The sequence below is a fragment of the Aulonocara sp. 'chitande type north' Nkhata Bay genome, linkage group LG3 (genome assembly GCF_057382095.1).
Source record: "Aulonocara sp. 'chitande type north' Nkhata Bay isolate Kocher_YH1m ecotype deep benthic linkage group LG3, A_spYH_male_GT1.1, whole genome shotgun sequence".
In the NCBI taxonomy this organism is placed as follows: Eukaryota; Metazoa; Chordata; class Actinopteri; order Cichliformes; family Cichlidae; genus Aulonocara; species Aulonocara sp. 'chitande type north' Nkhata Bay.
The window spans coordinates 72,094,457-72,114,914 of record NC_141346.1 but is presented as its reverse complement, the minus strand read 5'-3'; the positions used below and the strand labels follow the sequence as shown (position 1 = coordinate 72,114,914).

The window sequence follows — 20,458 nt, the reverse complement described above, 5'->3', positions numbered from 1 at the left end:
CGCTCCATAGTTCACGGTAACGGACTCACAGCTGGACCAACGAGGCCGAGTGTGTCCGCCACTCTGAGCTACGTTCGTGTTTGTGTACTTGTAGTTTGTACTTTGAGTTCACTCAGAGCCCACAGAGGACGCAGCGTACGTGATGACGTCACAGCCCTTTACCTCCTTTACTGTCACTGTGATTAATATTTACACACGAGACACCTGCAGAGCTCTGACGCTAAGCTAGCACACAGCATGCTAACGCTAAGCTAACGTTCAGCTAACACTAAGCTAACGCTAAGCTAGCCAAGAACCCAGAGTGACGTAAAGCTGAGTAAACACTGACCCCAGACCAGCACCGTGATAAAGTGAGCTGCTGCTGCTGAACTTGAACAGGTAACAAAGTGATGAGCAGTCAGGCTGCAGGTTTCTACCTGTTCATGTTTCTACAGTAGAATCACTTTGAAGTGTCTTTGTGCTGTTTCATCTTTGATTTGTGTTCATAAACACTCAGAGAAACATCACGTGACCTCATCAGGATCTGTGTTGGTGTGTGGGGCTGTACCTCAGCTTTATGTTGTTACATGCTCATTTGTTCATTTCACACAGTAACATCAAAGTAATGTTATGAGGAGTAATGAAGTAACGTACTCCATTACTTTTAATTAAAGTGTTCTGTGTAATATGTGTAATAATGACTGTTTTGAGTAATGACCAACACTGATCACAACAAAGAGGAAATGCCTCCAACATGCACAAACATTTGAGCCACAACATGCAGTTAATGTGCACAAATGTCTTTGATATGCTGCTCAGTGATGGTGGTGACTGTCAGAGCAGAGCTACTGAGAATCAATAAGTAATATCAATGATGGGATCAGAATCACTAAATTCTTCTCATCCCTGTCAGTATCATACATGTGCTGTATAATGTGATAAATGTAGAGGTGCTGGCTGTTCTCTCACTCTGCTGTTTAGCTGTAAAGGACGCCTCCCTGCCTTTGTCTCATTCATGACCTTTAATAGTCTCTTCTAACATGCAGAGATCTGTATGATCTGTTTCATAGAGTCTAACCAGCCTGTACAGGTAACAACAACAGTCACTGCATCACTGACACACAAACGTCATCTCTGTCAATAACAACATTCATACATGGAATAAAAACACATCAGTGGATCATTGCTGGAGCTGATGTTTGTGCTCCTGGTGCAAAGGCTCTCAGTTTCCTCCTTGAAATAACATCAGTGGTGGGTCAGCGACATGCTTTCTTTCCCTCTCAGGTTTAAATATCTGGGACTCTCCACCGTTTGGTTTTAGAGCTGAAGAAGCTTCTTGGATGAAACGTCTTCCAGAAACTTAAAGACGTCTCTTTTCTCTCCAAGCTCCTTAGATCACATGACCTGGATGACTGAACCTACAGACACATTGACCTGGTTTCATGGTCACATGACAGGTCAGAGGTCAGCGACTGTAACTCAGTTCCTCCTGTTAATGTGAACTCACTGAGTGTTTGTGGTTTACCTCTCAGACTGACTGAAGATGATGATGGAGGAAGAGGAGGACAGAGCAGAGTCTGCAGGGTCCAGCTGTCCGTCTGTGAGGAGTGACCGGTCCAAAGGTTATAATCCAGAGTTCAGTGGTGAACCTGGAGCAACGAGGTCAGAGAGCTGAACTCACTGAGTAACAGAAATAATTCTGCACTGACATTATAATCAGTGTTGACTCTGGTTGATTGTCTGACTGTGTTTGTGAGCTGAGAGGAAATGAAAATGAGTTTGTAACAAAAATCAGTTTTGTCCAGTTTTCCTGTAAAAAGCTGAACTCTAATCTAAGAGGATGTTACTGACAGGAAACAGCTGCATTATCTGCAGTCTGTGTGATCACAGCTGCTTCAATCATGTTTGTGTCTGCAGAGGTCAGAGGTCACAGTCTGCAGGGTCCAGCTGTCCGTCTGTGAGGAGTGACCGGTCCAAAGGTCAAAATCCACTCTTCAGTGGTGAACCTGGAGCAACGAGGTCAGAGAGCTGTGATGACTCCTTTACATGTTTGTGTTTCCTGGATAAATATGACCTGAAACATCCTCAGATTGTTACAAAGATTCATTAAAAAGAAAACAATGAAAGAGAAAAGATCCAAATGTTCGACTTGGTCATTTGCTGTTTGAGGACAGTGATGCTCATATCTGTGGGGAAAGTGTGACCTGAGTGGGTTCATGTTTGTCTTTAAAGAACAGAGCTGCTCTGATTCTCTTTGTGTCTGATCTGTTAAACAGTCTGAGAGGTCACACAGAGACCCAGCAGCTAAAGCCTGGATCATACTGGCTGCTGTTACTCCATCAGGACAACACTGAACCACAGTGGTGTGGATGTAGTGGATAAATCCCACCATACTGATGCTCAGAGTTAACCACAGGGAACAAAACCAGATGTTACCTTCAGATTGTGACCTTTGGAGTGGACGATGCAGATTTCAATAGAGAATAAATGTTGTTGTTTTTCAGCTGTGAAGAAAGAATCTAATTTTCTGAACTTAAGAATTTATGATGCTGGAAACAACATGGAGACTATAACACAACATTTCCACTGTGTTCATAGAATGAATGTAAAACTGTCAGACATTCATTAAATATGCAAAATGTCTACAGAAGCATCAGAGGGTCAGACGTGAAGCACTCAGTGATTTTGATCAAATGACTCATCAGTTATTGATCTGTACTACACTGATCTACCACGTTAGTAAAGCTGGTGTTCTGGTGGTGGAGGGAGACTAGGATCATGTTCTGGTTTTGGAGCAGTGATCTGCTGATGGTTCAGTTTGATGAGCTTCTTCAAAATCATCCCTGACATCACCACTGAAAGGACGTCCATGAAAACAGACTGAAAATTACTGATATGTTCACAATCTGAGAGTTTAAAACTTGACAGACTTGATTCAGATGAAGTTATTTGAGCAGAAACTCCTGGATCTTTATCCTGTGTTGATCTAATCCTTCATGGTTCCTCCACAGAGTGGACCAGCAGAGCTCAGAGGTTCCCAGTGGTCAGTCTGCCCAGCAGCATCAAACACAGCTGGACTCCATATTTATGGTCTGTACATGTACAACAACTACTTTATTATTAATAATAATGCATTTATTTATAGGTCCCTTTCAGAACACCAAGGACTCTGTGGACTAAATGACCAAAAGAAACAAACTTTGAAATCAGACGGTGCAAATGTGATCACAGGGAAACGTTTTAAACATCGAGGCTTTAAACAGAAACCAAAGTGAAACAGTTTGTAGTCGAGATCAGTGGGGATGAAGCTGAATAACTGTTTCTTCAATAACTTTGAGCAATAAATGACAAATATGATGGAAATTAGCAGCATTAGCACTTACTAATGATGTTAGTCGACACTCGGCTGTATTGAGACGACCACATTAGGTGGTCCTCAACTGTAATGGAAACCAGTGGATCCAGTCCAGTCGTGGCGACCTGTGGTGAGTCGATCTGAGCAGCTACTAATGGAAACAGGGCCATAGATGTGTTTGTGCTTAATAACAGTGAATCACATGAGTTTTACATTACAGTTAAAATCTCATGTTGTTTGTTAAAGTGTGCAGTTCAGGGTGTGTTACTAAAACACTTTCCAAAGACCCAGCCCCCATAAAAAGCAGCCAATCAGCTTCTAAGAGTTACACACCCACACATATCTATCAGGTTAACTCTGGTCTAACACACTTGGATTTAGCTTGAAGAATGTTCCTGTACGAGGACTGAAAATGATTTAAAAAGCAGCTAATGTCCAAAGAACAACTTTGACACACCTTCATAAAACCTGCAGAGCAAAGAAAAACTAGCTGAAAGTCTGGCTGCTCTTATGAAAAGTACAGAGAAATTATGGGTCGCTCAACACTTGTGCACAATATAAGAGTTTAAATAAATCTAAAGAATAACTCAAAATCCTACAATCATACTGATAAAGTCATCTACAGCTAACTATCCAAGTGGATTTGTTTAAGACAGCTCCATCTGCTGGTGGCCCTCTGCAGGTGCATGAAAGGGGCGTGTTTATAGTGAAAGTAGTAGAGGAAGTAAACCCCACGGGAAGGAGGAGGACTCTCAGCAGCTTCCAGCTCATATTCAGACATTTGACTTCTCACTGAAAGCAGCAAGTTTGAGTGTCTGTACCTTAGTTAGAAGAGATAACATGTCAGTAGTAATTAGAGTTGATTGAGCAATGCTGTCCTTGTAATGTAGTTTATGATTTTTATGGACAAGTCCAGTTTTTCTGTAGAGCCTCTCAAGTTGGTGACAGCAGCAGTGGAAGTTCACGTGTAAACCAGAGCAGCAAATCAGGTCCAAATGTGTTGTTCACAGTGAGTGGGATCATCATTGGCTGCTATGTTAACCTCCTGCAGCAGGATGTCTTTGGTCAGAGAATGGATAGATCACGAAGTCATTGTTGAGTTTAGGGAGACAGTAGACAGTTGGAGGAGGTTCAGCCAGTTGACACACAGTAGATAAAGATAACTGAAGGCAGGAGCAGACACCTGTATGACTTTCCACCTCTCAGGTCTGGGCAGCGCCACAGGGCTGGTAGATGTAAACAAAGCTGGAGGAGAGGATTTATTCATCTGAGAAAAGTCACAGAGTTGTGTCTTGATGCTCAATCATCCAGGTACGTAAATCCCAAAAAGCTTGATTCTGTTCATCTGGATGTTTTCAGTGGGAGAAACGTTTCATCATCATCAGGTGACTTCTTCAGTCTCAGCTGACTGCAGGTTTCAATCTCATAAACAGGACATTTGTATGACTGAAACCAGCCCACTGAAGGAACAATGTGCTGGGAGGTCAGTTCATTGATCATTGGTACGCATATTGTCAGGACCATTGATCAATGGTTGTTGATCAATGGTCATGAGTCCAGTTCACAGAGAGCTGGGGAATGGCTGCAATCACAGCATGTAAGATGGTGACAGTTGTACCCTTAGGCCCCTCCTCCATTCAGAGATGGTCTTTCCTTTTCACATAAATGGCCTCCTTGACTCCGCCCTCAAACCAGCGTTCACATTTACTCAGGACCTTCTTGATGTGAAGTTCTTCTGCTTCGCTGGCTGCTGTGTCTGTGGGGATGGTGTTTGTTCTGTGTTGTAGCGTCCTGATGACGCCCAGTTTGTGCCCCAGTGGATGATGAGAGTCAAACCTTAAATACTGATCTGTATGTGTAAACAGAGTGAACCTTTAAGACCAGTTGTCTGTACGATCAACTCAGTCACCTGAAACATCTCCAAGTTTCTGGCTTTGATCATCAACCTGTTGGTAGTTCAGCTCTGAACACCAGTGAAATGTTTCTCCCACTGAAATCGCTGCATTCATATGAACAGCATCAACGTTTTGGGATCATGGAGTTGTGGACAAAGTCTCAGTTAATCAGATAAAGTCAAACCTATAATTGGTAAAGAGGTCGTGGATGATATGCCCCTTGATGGTAAAGAAGTGGATGTTGTGTGGACTAAAGTTCAGAGTGGTGGGTCATTCATAAAGTATTCTGTTCCAGCTGCTGGAGGACAACATCATCACTTTTGTGAAGAACGAGCTGAAGAAGATCCAGAAGGCTCTGAATCCAAATAAGCCCCAGTGCTTGGAGTTTCAGAGGGAGGATGATGAGCAGAGGAGAAACAGCAGAGAGGCATTTGTGAAGATCACAGTGGACTTCCTGAGGAGAATGAAGCAGGAGGAGCTGGCTGACCGTCTGCAGAGACGTAAGAGGATTTATCTAAAGATTTAAGCTGCTGGATAAATGAGAGACTTGTGACACCAGTGTGTTCAGTCATTTCTCAGTGGGTCAGAAATTGTCATCAGCATTTTGTAAAATATGATTGTTAAAGTTGTATTTTTATTATTATTATTCAGAACTTCCAGCTGCTGTTTGTCATCGTAAACTTAAGTCTAAGCTGAAGAAGAAGTTCCAGTGTGTGTTTGAGGGCATCGCTAAAGCAGGAAACCCAACCCTCCTGAATCAGATCTACACAGAGCTCTACATCACAGAGGGAGGGACTGCAGAGGTCAATGATGAACATGAGGTCAGACAGATTGAAACAGCATCCAGGAAACCAGACAGACCAGAAACAACCATCAGACAAGAAGACATCTTTAAAGCCTCACCTGGAAGAGACGAACCAATCAGAACAGTGCTGACAAAGGGAGTGGCTGGCATTGGGAAAACAGTCTTAACACAGAAATACAGCCTGGACTGGGCTGAAGACAAAGCCAACCAGGACATCCAGTTCATATTTCCATTCACTTTCAGAGAGCTGAATGTGCTGAAAGAGGCAAAGTTCAGCTTGGTGGGACTTGTTCATCACTTCTTTACTGAAACCAAAGAAGCAGGAATCTGCAGCTTTGAAGACTTCCAGGTTGTGTTCATCTTTGATGGTCTGGATGAGTGTCGACTTCCTCTGGACTTCCACAAAACTACAATCCTAACTGACCCTAGAAAGTCCACCTCAGTGGATGTGCTGCTGATAAACCTCATCAGGGGGAAACTGCTTCCCTCTGCTCGCCTCTGGATAACCACACGACCTGCAGCAGCCAATCAGATCCCTCCTGACTGTGTTGGCATGGTGACAGAGGTCAGAGGGTTCACTGACCCACAGAAGGAGGAGTACTTCAGGAAGAGATTCAGAGATGAGGAGCAGGCCAGCAGCATCATCTCCCACATCAAGACATCACGAAGCCTCCACATCATGTGCCACATCCCAGTCTTCTGCTGGATCACTGCTACAGTTCTGGAGGATGTGCTGGAAACCAGAGAGGGAGGACAGCTGCCCAACACCCTGACTGAGATGTACATCCACTTCCTGGTGGTTCAGGCCAAAGTGAAGAAGGTCAAGTATGATGGAGGAGCTGAGACAGATCCACACTGGAGTCCAGAGAGCAGGAAGATGATGGAGTCTCTGGGAAAACTGGCTTTTGATCAGCTGCAGAAAGGAAAGCTGATCTTCTATGAATCAGACCTGACAGAGTGTGGCATCGATATCAGAGCAGCCTCAGTGTACTCAGGAGTGTTCACACAGATCTTTAAAGAGGAGAGAGGACTGTACCAGGACAAGGTGTTCTGCTTCATCCATCTGAGTGTTCAGGAGTTTCTGGCTGCTCTTCATGTCCATCTGACCTTCATCAACTCTGGACTCAATCTGATGGAACAACAACAAACAAAGTCCATATGGTCTATATTGTTTTGGAAACAAAAACCTGAAAAAGAAGTAAAATCTGTAGAGAAACACTTCCACCACAGTGCTGTGGATAAGGCCTTACAGAGTCCAAATGGACACCTGGACTTGTTCCTCCGCTTCCTCCTGGGTCTTTCACTGCAGACCAATCAGACTCTCCTACGAGGTCTGCTGACACAGACAGGAAGTAGCTCACAGACCAATCAGGAAACAGTCCAGTACATCAAGGAGAAGCTCAGTGAGAATCTGTCTGCAGAGAAAAGCATCAATCTGTTCCACTGTCTGAATGAACTGAATGATCGTTCTCTAGTGGAGGAGATCCAACAGTCCCTGAGATCAGGACGTCTCTCCACAGATAAACTGTCTCCTGCTCAGTGGTCAGCTCTGGTCTTCATCTTACTGTCATCAGAAGAAGATCTGGATGTGTTTGACCTGCAGAAATACTCTGCTTCAGAGGAGGCTCTTCTGAGGCTGCTGCCAGTGGTCAAAGCCTCCAACAAAGCTCTGTGAGTACATTTGTATTCATATGCTCGTTGACAAAAAGCAGGTGTGATCAACTAAAACCACTAACAAAATAACCCCAAAGCCACAGTTATGAGTGCTGGTGTCTGAAAAGTGTATACAACTGTTAAGTGATAATCAGTACTCACTTTGTTCAATACTGAATACCTGTCGGCATTTCTGAAATTTTTCTGGGTGTAACTGTCATCAAAGTTACACCCAGACCTGGCCTTGAGTTGTTATCTGAGTTTTAATCATGAACTCTTCTTAAACGATGACAAAATAAAGAAATTTGGCACGTTTTGTTGATACCAAAAGCCTATTGAACTATCCACTGTTCTTTTACTGCTCTGTTCTCTGTTCTCTCTCTGATTGTTTCCACATGTTGCTCGTTACTTTCTTGACAAAAAGAGAATGGAATATTGCTAAATGTTATGTAATCTCATTACACTTGATCAAAAGTAAGTTTTTTTTTAATTGTTTTTCTGTTATTTTTCAGACTGAGTCTCTGTAACCTGTCAGAGAGAAGTTGTGAAGCTCTGTCCTCAGGTCTCAGCTCTCAGTCCTCTAATCTGAGAGAGCTTGACCTAAGTAACAATAACCTGCAGGATTTAGGCGTGAAGTTTCTGTCTGAAGGACTGAAGAATCCACACTGCAAACTGGAAACTCTCAGGTGAGATCAAGCATTTTGTAATCAACTGGCAGAATTAGCAAATTAATAATAAGGTAATCCTTTAATAAGAGGAGATATGGGGGTGTTCTGATGTGCAAAGTACTCTTATGTTGAAAGATTCTAAAACAAGAAGTAGTTCCTGGGAACTGCTTTCTGTTTTATTGCTGTCTAAGTAGAAACTTGCTGATGAAATTACTGATGAGTTTGCAGAGTTGAATCCACAGAACACAACACAAATATTCTTACACCCGACAATATGTACATAGTCATGGTGTTGGGTGCTGAAGATCATAATTAGAAATTTAATTATAAATTTCTTTAAATGCACATTCAGGTCTGTGACACTCATTCAGACCGTGAGCACTGGCTCTGTGCTACATACAGACATTTCTGCATCCCTGCCATTCAAAGGCACTTTGTTATATATAGTTTATATATGTAGTATTCAAAACTGAACTGTAAGCTTGGTGTTTTTAAAGGAAGCAATTTTAATTCAGTGTTTTCATTAGTCTTAATTTTATACATTTACTACCACTAAGAAGAGAACGGACATGACCTTAAGGCCTGGACAAGTTTGAAACCTTTTGTCCTTCACAATGGAAAATGGGTATCACTTTATCCAGCTTCTAATTTATAAATTCTGCACTCAGCTTTGCCGTCTCCAATATCACTGAAATTCAGCCAGATGCTGCTCATTTTATGCTTTCACTTTTTCCTGACACGCTTGAATTTAAACCTGTGTCTGTGTGTACCAGGCCTGTACCACTAAGCTTGCTTTCTTCTGAACGTTTGCCCCCATCCCTTTCTTTAAATAGTGGCATGATCCCAGGCTGTCTCTTAATGTGATTGGCCACATGATGTGTCCATCAGAATAAAGTCCCAGCCCTGCTGCCATGGAATATCAGCAACCCTGAAAATTCTTTAATAACTGATATATGAAATTATCTCAGGGGCTGAATTTGGCCGACGGGCCATATGTTTGACACCCCTGGTTTAGACAGTTTAGCATTCTATGTTCTACTGAGTTAACTCCAAGCTGAGTAGCAAATCAGCTAACTGCAGCCACAAGCTCCGACTGGTTTTCTTTGTGGATGATGATGTATTCTCCCTTTACTAGGTTCACTCAGGTGTTCCACTCATGGTTGTTATTAACTTCCTGTTTTATTTTGGTAGTTTTCATCTCTGGTGTCAAAGGTTTAGTTTTACTTCCTCCCCTGACATTGTCTACATGAGTTTCAGCTGTACAAGGTTTTATTGCGTGTTTATTGATTTGACGCTTCTTTTTATTTAACTATTATTGTTGACTTCTAAACAATTGTTAAAAAGTATTTTCATTGAAATATCAAATAATTTATTACTTTATCAGTTAATTCATTATACTTCTCTAAATAAGGGTGATAGTGTGGCCTGTGTGGGTTGTCTTCAGATACTCTGCTTCCTCCCACAGTCCAATGTGAATGAGGCCCAGCTGTAAAGTCACAGCAGTCACACTGTACAGTGGGGCAAAAAAGTATTTAGTCAGCCACCGATTGTGCAAGTTCCCCCACTTAAAATGATGACAGAGGTCAGTAATTTGCACCAGAGGTACACTTCAACTGTGAGAGACAGAATGTGAAAAAAAAATCCATGAATCCACATGGTAGGATTTGTAAAGAATTTATTCGTAAATCAGGGTGGAAAATAAGTATTTGTTCACCTCAAACAAGGAAAATCTCTGGCTCTCACAGACCTGTAACGTCTTCTCTAAGAAGCTTTTCTGTCCCCCACTCGTTACCTGTATGAATGGCACCTGTTTGAACTCATCATCTGTATAAAAGACACCTGTCCACAGCCTCAAACAGTCAGACTCCAAACTCCGCCATGGCCAAGACCAAAGAGCTTTCGAAGGACACCAGGAAAAGTATTGTAGACCTGCACCAGACTGGGAAGAGTGAATCTACAATAGGCAAGCAGCTTGGTGTGAAAAAATCAACTGTGGGAGCAATCATCAGAAAATGGAAGACATACAAGACCACTGATAATCTCCCTCGATCTGGGGCTCCACGCAAGATCTCATCCCGTGGGGTCAAAATGATCATGAGAACGGTGAGCAAAGATCCCAGAACCACACGGGACCTGGTGAATGACCTGCAGAGAGCTGGGACCAAAGTAACAAAGGTCACCATCAGTAACACACTACAACGGCAGGGAATCAAATCCCGCAGTGCCAGACGTGTTCCGCTGCTGAAGCCAGTGCATGTCCAGGCCCGTCTGAAGTTTGCCAGAGAGCACATGGATGATACAGCAGAGGATTGGGAGAATGTCATGTGGTCAGATGAAACCAAAGTAGAACTTTTTGGTATAAACTCAACTCGTCGTGTTTGGAGGAAGAAGAATACTGAGTTGCATCCCAAGAACACCATACCTACTGTGAAGCATGGGGGTGGAAACATCATGCTATGGGGCTGTTTTTCTGCCAAGGGGACAGGACGACTGATCCGTGTTAAGGACAGAATGAATGGGGCCATGTATCGTGAGATTTTGAGCCAAAACCTCCTTCCATCAGTGAGAACTTTGAAGATGAAACGAGGCTGGGTCTTCCAACATGACAATGATCCAAAACACACCGCCCGGGCAACAAAGGAGTGGCTCCGTAAGAAGCATTTGAAAGTCCTGGAGTGGCCTAGCCAGTCTCCAGACCTCAACCCCATAGAAAATCTGTGGCGGGAGTTGAAAGTCCGTGTTGCTCGGCGACAGCCCCAAAACATCACTGCTCTCGAGAAGATCTGCATGGAGGAATGGGCCAAAATACCAGCTACTGTGTGTGCAAACCTGGTAAAGACCTATAGTAAACGTTTGACCTCTGTTATTGCCAACAAAGGTTATGTTACAAAGTATTGAGTTGTATTTTTGTTATTGACCAAATACTTATTTTCCACCCTGATTTACGAATAAATTCTTTACAAATCCTACCATGTGGATTCATGGATTTTTTTTTCACATTCTGTCTCTCACAGTTGAAGTGTACCTCTGGTGCAAATTACTGACCTCTGTCATCATTTTAGGTGGGGGAACTTGCACAATCGGTGGCTGACTAAATACTTTTTTGCCCCACTGTATGTGTCTCATTGTCACTGGAGTTTAGGCTCCATGCATCCAGCAGGTGCTGCAGAAAAAGTAGAAATGTTTCTGTTTGGTTCTAATCTGCTGCTGAGTCTCTTTTACAAAGATAGAACTGCAGCTAATCATGCTCATGTAGCCAGTTAGTAAAAACCCAAGTCACCGTCAGACTAGGGTTGCCAACTTCCTGGGACACCTCGTGGCCAGGGCCGGGCGACCCAGTTGTCTCCACCCTTCCAAGTGTGGTGAATTTTTTAGCTCTTTTTTGTGTGTGTGAAATTATTTTTTTAACCATTTGACTTGAAGTTGATTTAATGATGCATATTCTTTGTGATATGAACACATGGGAAACAAATGATCATTTAGCCATTTATTTGTAGCGCAAAATGACAACATTAACACAATAAAACAGGTCTCCTTCTTAAACAGAAGCCTGTCATGCTTAACTTTAAAGAATATAAGTTAATCTTTCTTTAAAAGAACTCTGTCCTGCTTAACTTAAAATTATATAAATTTATAGAAAACAATAGAAAGAAAAACATTCTTATAACAGTCCACATAAAGTGCATTTAGTGCAGCTGGCTTCAGCTGAGGTATTATTTCAGCTTTTCTAATGCTAATCAGCTGCTCGTGTTTGTAAACCTGCTTGTTCCCATGATTACGCATCTTAACTCATCATCATTATTAATCTATGTATTACTTTTATGTATTAGTCATCTATTCGTTGTAATCATCTATCCTTGCAGTTGTTTATTACACAAAATAAATTATATTATCACACTTCTGGCCACATAGAGTTGATATTCACTGCACATGCTCACATTAACCTTAACCAGAGGGTTTAAAAACAACAACAATGTCTACATACCATATCTTCTGCTGCCATGGCCTGGTGAACAACAAATTGGTTAAGGGTTCCCTGAGCTTTCATGCCACTCATGTGCCCACCACTAGAAGCATGCTGCCAGTCCACCATGGCCTATGAAAAAAGTGCGACGGCACACAGTGCAGTGCGCTTTATAGGTGTTATCGCGCACTTTTTCCAGCGAGGTGTTTTCATTTTCCCATTCCTCCCTGCACTTATGCAGCCTTTTTTTTTTCTTTCTCGGTGGGGTACAAACATTGCTGGTCGAAGGTGTACTGTCGTCCGAGACTTGCACCGCAGTGTCAGCGTTTGTTTCCCTGTTGGCCATGCTTCTTTTTGTGGTCATCTGTTGTCTTCTGGTATTTTCTCAGCGAGCGACCTTTCCTCTACCAATGAGATAAGTGGTAATCTGAATTGTCATACTCGTGCGTAAGGTCATTGGTCACAAAGCAGGAGAGGGGCTGGGAATTATGTTTTCAAACAAAGCGTTAATTCCATTAACATTTATAGACTACTTTTGATTCTCACTGTATTACAGGACAAAGTTGCGTCCCTTTGGAGCTCAATACGGGACGTGTACTTTTTATTTATTTATTTATTTATTTTGCCTGTCCCGTTTGGCTCTTTTGCATCAGAATTGTTGTCTAAAGGCAAAGAAAGATGCCCAACGGATTTACTTTACCAAATTGACCATCCCAGCCTTGCCATAATGGTCCATTTGATTCACCTTTTATTGTTTATTTTATTTTCACTTGCTGAATACGGGACAGACTTGACTGGGGGAAAGAAGGGGAGAAAGAAAGAGGGAAAGAGAAACAGCTGAGAAGAGGGACGGGGGAGAAGGGCAAAAAACAAAAACCAACAGAATGGGCAGAGAAAAAAAAAATGCATATATCAATCACCTGGATCACCTGCTGAGAAAGAAAAAAGAAAACAAGCAGAAGAGAACAAGAGTAATAGAATAAACAACATCACAATGATCTATGGGAATATGACAGTAAATACTAAATGTTAAACATTATTGTGCAGCACATAAGATCAACAGCACACAGTGTGCTTTGAGGTAGGAGCCAAAAAGGGTGTAGTTTGTGGGTGTGATCACCCGTGTGTACACCTGTGAGCATGGACGCGCTTGTTTTTTTTAAAAGGTTCCTTCATGTAATAATCTGCTAGAGGGTGTGGGGGGGGCACAGCCCCGTCCTCCAGGGCATGAAGCAAGTGTGGAGGAGATCAAAACTCCAGACATCCAGAGGCCCCCAGAACACAAGAGACCAAGGAAGACCCACAGAGGGGCAGCCGCGCCACTGACGTGTACTTTTCTTTCTAAATACGGGACGATTCCGTTATTCAAGGGACGGTTGGCAACCCTACGTCAGACACAGCAGACATTTAGTGATGATCTCACTGTATGTGGTCTTTTAGCGCCTCCTAGTGGTGAATTTGTGGAGTGGTGTTAGTCTGGGTGAGGAGTGTAACTATTGAGTGACACAGACCGAGCCTGCATGCTGGTAGCACCTTAGCCACAGCTCGGGTGTGGAAAAGCTGAAAAAGAAGGTTTTCTAGTTTGTAACGAGGAAAAAACTGAGAGGACTGAATTAAAGAGAGGCTGGAGAGTAACACAGAGCAGCAATGAAAGCTGTTCACACAGTTTAGACAGTTTAGCATCAAATGTTCTAGTGAGTTAGGTTAGCTCCATGCTAACGAACAAATCAGCTAACTAGCAAGCCAGCTAACTAGCAGACCAGCTAACTAGCAAAACAGCTAAATGTAGCCACAAGCTGCGACTGCGGTTTTATAACGAGAGCATCAGACACTCAGACTGGTTTTCTTTGTGGATGATGATGTATTTTTATTCTAATCCTTCATGGTGATGCTGCCATTCACCCACTGCTCCTGGCAATGTTGCCAACTCCTCAGTAAGGAAAATTGCTATTGGCTGTCCTAAAAGTTGCTGGAAGGAGGTCAGTGTGAATGGACTGTTGTCATTGGTCTGAATGTGTCACTATAAACATGTGCTCTTCATTATTGTGTGTGTAGAACAACAAATAAAACCAAATCACAAAAAGCTTCAAGTCAAAAACACATGAAACTTTGAGGGTTTTTCCCTAGGATGAGGAAGCAGACTCGGCCCCAAACAGCTGGATATATGGATGGTTACCACAGCAACCACAGCAGTGCGCTCTGAGTATATTTAGTTGTATAAAGGTGTTTGTGGTGTGTTGCAGCTGAAGCAGCCTCATGTATGTTGACACAGGGAGAAAATAGTGTGAGAACACTGTTCACAGCAGTCACAGCTCGCTGCCTTCAACAGTCTCTTCCTTCCTTGTTTAGATGTCACTGATATCATCTTCTGCTCTCACACTGACCACCTGTTGGAGCTAACATGCTAACATGGCTAACAGCAGGATCACTACATGTAGTCCTTAGTGATGGAAACTGGAACCATGAAGTCAGTGATGCTGGAATAAGCATCTCCACAGTGACACTAATGGTCACTATCATGACTCTTTGATGATATTCTGTGAAACACTGACAGAGAAAAGTGTTGGACAAATCTGAACAAGTCTACTTAATATACACGACTGTCCATAATTTTGATGGACACATGTTTTGGAGAAACGCCCTCCCTCCTGCTGCTCAGTTCACTCCGCTGTTCCACTCATGTTTGTTCATTATAACCTGTTTTATTTTGGTAAGTATGGTCTCTGGTGTCAGACGTTGTCTGGATGAGTTTCAGCTGTGTCACATGACCCTCCTGTGTTGACCTCAGCTGTATAGATGGCTCTGTCCTTCCCTCAGTCTTTATGTCAGTGTCAGTTTCTCCTCCTCATGTGCTGCCGGCCTCTTTTAGATTCTCTTTAGTTTGTTCCTCGTGTCCTTTCATTCCTCAGTTTAAGACACCAAACTCCTCAAAGGTTCAGTCTGCCTCCTGAAACACTCCCATTCATGACATGAGACCAATACAAGATGTCCTTGGCAGCACAAACACTGTTTTAAAAGCAGCGATGGGCAAAGCCAGGCTTCGTCAAACTGAAACACTGGAAGCATTTGTGCCATCTTGAAGATGCTGTTCTGTGAAACGGGGACACAGACGAGCCCAGCACAGTTCACAACACAACTACAGACACACAATACATCAGTTTAGTCAAACATAACAGACTGCTGTGTTTACTGTAATAGGCACACAGGTTTACAGCTGTTTGTTGGCCTCATGTTTTGCTCCCAGCCGTGAAGCTTTGGATGCGTTATGTTGACTTTGAGGTTTTCTGGGAGTTTGTGTCATCAGTTCTACACACTGTCAATCAAAGTTACAAGCTGGCGTGGCGTTAGCTTTGATTTGGAATCACTTTGAAAAAGATACATTTCCATGAAAAGATTAAATGTCTTTTCTTTCTTTATACAAAGTTTGTCCCATTTTCACAGGCTCATTCTGACCAATCAGAAGCCTCCATTTCACGCACATCTTTAAGTCGTCCTCAGCTGAACATCTTCTGAACCATTAAAAAACTTTCCTGAACTTTACCTTCTAACACTGGCCTGATGTTTCACTGTCAGTCTGGAGTTTGGCTCATAGTGAACCTGCACAAGTCCTGTTGGATTTGACAGACTCAAAAAGGAAAATAGAGCCTGGAATCAATGTGTTTTTCTAGCTTTCCTTTTTATAGGATCAGTATTTTCTGTATTTCTACACACAGTCTGTGAGTAACAGCTGACAGTGAGGATGATATCCCTGAATGCAGTACATCCTATTTTCTGTTGTAAGTAGAAAAAAGTAGAGCGCAGACAGAGCTGAAAACTGGGGCCCGTTCTTCGTACCTCGCTTACTACATCCAAGATCAAATGACACATCCAAGACCAAATCATCGCGCTAACCGTGAGCTCGCTATTCCGGTTCTCCGAACACACCTGTTGTTGACGATTACTACAGCTGGATGAAGTAATGTGAGATCACTGGGTGGCCCAACAGGGGCTACGCGTCGATAGTAGAAACATTGATCGGCAACCCTTTGATTGGTCGGCGAAAATGTCGAAGGAGCGCGCTCGGTATTTTTCGGCAGCAGAGCAAGAACTCTTGAGTGAGGGATTTCAGGAGTTTCAGAGTTTAATCAGAACGCAAGGGAACACTGCAAAGGCTGCAAAAGCAAGGAGCGAGGGCTGGCAGGAAGTTGCTGACAAATTAAACTCGTAAGTAATTTAATAATAACAATAATAATGGAGTGGATTGATATAGCGCTTTCCAAGGCACCCAAAGCGCTTTACAATGCCACTATTCATTCACTCTCACATTCACACACTGGTGGAGGCAGCTACAGTTGTAGCCACAGCTGCCCTGGGGCAGACTGACAGAAGCCAGGCTGCCATATCGCGCCATCGGCCCCTCTGGCCAACACCAGTAGGCGGTAGGGTAGATTTATCATTTCACACTATATTATCCAATATTATATTACATTATATTATATTATAATATGTTATATTTTATCCTCTGTCACATTAGAGCCACAACAGGACCCACTAGAACATGGGAACAAGTAAAAGTGAAATATAAGAATATTCTACAGAATGGTAATATTTATCACTTATATTGCTTTTCGTCTCTTGGAAAGAGACCCTGAAATAATCTGTTTGTTTGTTCATAACAGCAACCAAGAAAAGGGCAGAGCAAAAAAAGACAGGTGGTGGTCCTGCACCCCCTCGTCAACAAGTTGGTTAAGTAAATAATATCCTCACGGGAAAATCGATATCTCTCTATGAGCACACTGTCGCGCTGAGCTAAAGGATCCTGTCTATCCCGCAATATACGCTGAATTCTGGAAACTCTCCTTATCAATCTTGCACCTTCCGCAATGGGTGGCTCGCGTATACGGACAGGACATGGCTGCGACAGACTTCCCAAATCCACCTTCGCTTTTATAGCCGTGGTCTCTCATCTTGATTACACGAAGTAATTTACAATTACTACTCTGAAATATGAATTACATCTGTAATAATCACATACATGTAATAGAATGTTAATAGTTCATTTCCCTTTTTTAGGAAATGACCTGTATGTATCTGTGTGACATCAATAAAAGGATCAAGTGCTGCATTATCTTTAGTTACATTGATAATATTTATTTATGGTGAAACAGTGGTGGAATATCGCTGTTGCTTTCGTATAAATGACGCGGACATACCTGCGTGGCCGCGATCTAATTCTGTTTACATAAAGCAAACCTGCTCCCGAGCAGGTTTACGCTTACGGCTCTGTTGCTATGACAGCAAGTCCCGGATGAGCTTCGGAGAACCGAACGATCCAGGATCACGCGAAATCGTCAACAATCAAATCCAGCTAACTTACTTAGCGAGGTACGAAGAACGGGCCCCTGGTGCCTGTTTGATTTAGTCCTTGAAGCAGTTTTTACTGTTTTTACTGAGATCTTCTAATGATGTTACAGACAGTGTGTGGCTCTCTCTCTGCTGATAGGACTGAATGTGTGTGGAATAAACTGAAGCAGTGATATAAAAGCATCATTCAGCCATTAAAAGGGTCAAAAAGACCAGTCAATGAAAAATGGGAATTCCCGAGACTGGCAATGCCTGGAAGCCGCAGGTATGCCACCTGTGGCAGCTGAGGTCACGTGATCTGAGTGTTTGAACCAGACGTTGGAGCAGCGTTTCCAAACATCTGCACTTCAGAAGCTCCAAAGTGTGGAAACGTCACTGTGGAGCATCTCATCCCTATCTAAGAGATTTTCTTGCCTCTGCAAAGCGAAGCTTGCAAACAGCACCATAGTTTGTCAATCCCAACCAATCAGAGCGCTCCTTATGTCACGTCACATGACTCGTGTGTTTTCCTCTTTGCTTAGCACCCAAAGAACTAAAGAAAGGCTAAAAGGACATTCAGCCAATCAAATCCCTCCTAGGAACAGGAAGTCTAGAGAGGAAATGGAGCAGAGAAGGAGAATCACCAGTTTAAATGTCTGAGTTTTAAACTGGTGACCCTCTAAAGAGGCTTTTATTGACTCTTTCTGTTTTCTTTACAGCTTTTTTCACCATTTAAACTGTTTAATATCAGATTTAGAAATAACTTTTGGACAGTTTTTCTACATTTGCACTAAAATGAGACATAAATAATGACTTTCTGACTTTACGTTGGACTAATCTAACGACTCAGCCTGGCTATGTTGGACTGGGTGTGGAAGCAGCTCCCAGTTTGAGTTCAGGAGACAGACACCCTCTCTACTTTGAAGATCAGCTTCAAACTTTCCTTTTTGATAAAGCTTATAGTTCGAGCTGGATCAGGTGACCCTGAACCATCCCTTAGTTATGCTGCTATAGGCTCAGGCTGTTGGTGGACTTCCCATGATGCTCTGCTTTCTTCTCCCCTCTTTTCACTCCTGATGCTTTTATATGTCACTACTACGTGTCCTTAACTTTTGTCTCTCTGTTTTGTTCTTGTCTCTCTGAGCTCATCTCTTCTCTTTCCCCTCACCCTGCAACCAGTCATGGTAGATGCTCCTCCTGGAGCCTGTTTTCACTGGGAGGATCTTTGTGTCAAAGGGAGTTCTTCTTCCCACCATCACCAAGTGCTGCTCACAGTGCATTGTGTCGCGAAATCTATCAATGTAGAGCAGTGAGACAAACCACGGAGGCCCCAGAGAAGTGCAATCAAACGATGAGTTTATTAACACACAGGAGAAAACATCAGCCTATGTCTTCTGACAAAAATACATGTTGTGGACACTTACAAAGCAGTGGGGTATATGCCCCCCCTTGGCGTCAATAAAAATAGTCAGAGTAAAATATGTTCCAGACATTAGTCACAGTTAATGGTACATCTTGTACATGTTTAATGGCTATAAACAGACACAGAACTTCTCTTTTCTGTAACACCTTCCATACAAGGTAATAAACTTCAAGCCCTCAGGGTCTCTGGGGCTAATTATTGACTCTGGTCATCTGTTGCCAAGTAGAGTAAATATAGTGAGACACCAAATGAGTTAAGGCCTCAGGCCTGACACATTCCTAGATTATATGTGTTATATGTACTGTAAGCATCCATGCAATCATCCTGTTCTAGTTTCCCTCAGCATGGATCACCTGGACAGTCACGCCAGTGAAGCTTAAGACCCTTAATGAACCGAACATCAACTCGACATAAGCACAAATATGCAATGTGTATGAAATACTTCTGACCGTACTTGTAATAAAAGTTAACATAATGGAAGGATCCTCAAATGAACATGTTCAATAGACAACTTTAATGCAATATCAATACTGTGAGAAATATTATTAGATGGAATAATGCTGTAAAGAACATTATTAATGCAGTTATAATGATGCAGATTATATGGCAGCAATAAAAGAATTTCTGTATCTCCACAATTGTCTGATGGTTGGGGCTTTCTCTCTAATATTGGAGGCTGTTACCTTACACTGTTAAACAGCTTCAGATGACTGTTGTTGTCCTTTGGGTATTGTCACTTATAAATAAAGTTACATTGAATGGATGTAAATGGATAGATGTTATTGTGACAAAGAGAAAACGATTGTTGACAGATAGATTGTTGTTTTGTGTGTCTGCAGTCTGTCAGGCTGTCTGATCACAGACGAAGGCTGTACTTCTCTGGCCTCAGCTCTGAGCTCCAACCCCTCCCATCTGAGAGAGCTGGACCTGAGCTACAATCATCCAGGTTTTTCAGGAATTAAGCTGCTGTCGGCTGGACTGAAGGATCCAGGCTGGAGACTGGACACTCTCAGGTATGGAGAGAAAATCTGATAGAGGAGAAAGAGCTGGAAACATTTCCTGTGTCCTTCACTCACTTCCTGTTTGTTTCCTGCAGATGACACATGAACAATCACACATGCAGGAATATTTTCAGGGACAGACACACTAGTCTAGCTGGATAGTTCATGGATATTTATGTAGGGGTCTCCAAGGAGTCTGTTTGCAGGAACATTTAGGTCACAGGTGTACCTGATATAGATACCAGTGTACCTAATAAAGTGTCAGCTAACATTTGGAAATGGAAGCTAAAATAATGACAAACTGTACATTCACAGCTGAATTCACAATAAATTTGTTCTCAAGTGCACATTTTCCTGTTATTGTTCTCAAACAACAGAATGAGAATGAAATAT

General features: G+C 42.5%; 1 protein-coding gene across 2 annotated transcripts in view; it reads left to right on the top strand.

Moving 5' to 3' along the window:
* The window catches only part of LOC147336918 (protein NLRC3-like), a 1,139,417-nt gene that overhangs the window by 221,668 nt on the left and 897,291 nt on the right, over positions 1 to 20,458 (top strand). Inside the window, exons 1-7 of one of the 2 annotated variants that reach the window (XM_086287133.1) lie at positions 1,523 to 1,641; positions 1,897 to 1,998; positions 2,991 to 3,069; positions 5,525 to 5,729; positions 5,881 to 7,705; positions 8,200 to 8,373; positions 19,904 to 20,077. In XM_086287133.1, the coding sequence (XP_086143259.1) occupies positions 1,523 to 1,641; positions 1,897 to 1,998; positions 2,991 to 3,069; positions 5,525 to 5,729; positions 5,881 to 7,705; positions 8,200 to 8,373; positions 19,904 to 20,077 (2,678 nt within the window). Of the gene's footprint in view, positions 1 to 1,522; positions 1,642 to 1,896; positions 1,999 to 2,990; positions 3,070 to 5,524; positions 5,730 to 5,880; positions 7,706 to 8,199; positions 8,374 to 19,903; positions 20,078 to 20,458 lie in introns of those variants that run through there. The other variant, XM_086287106.1, reaches the window with a different exon arrangement.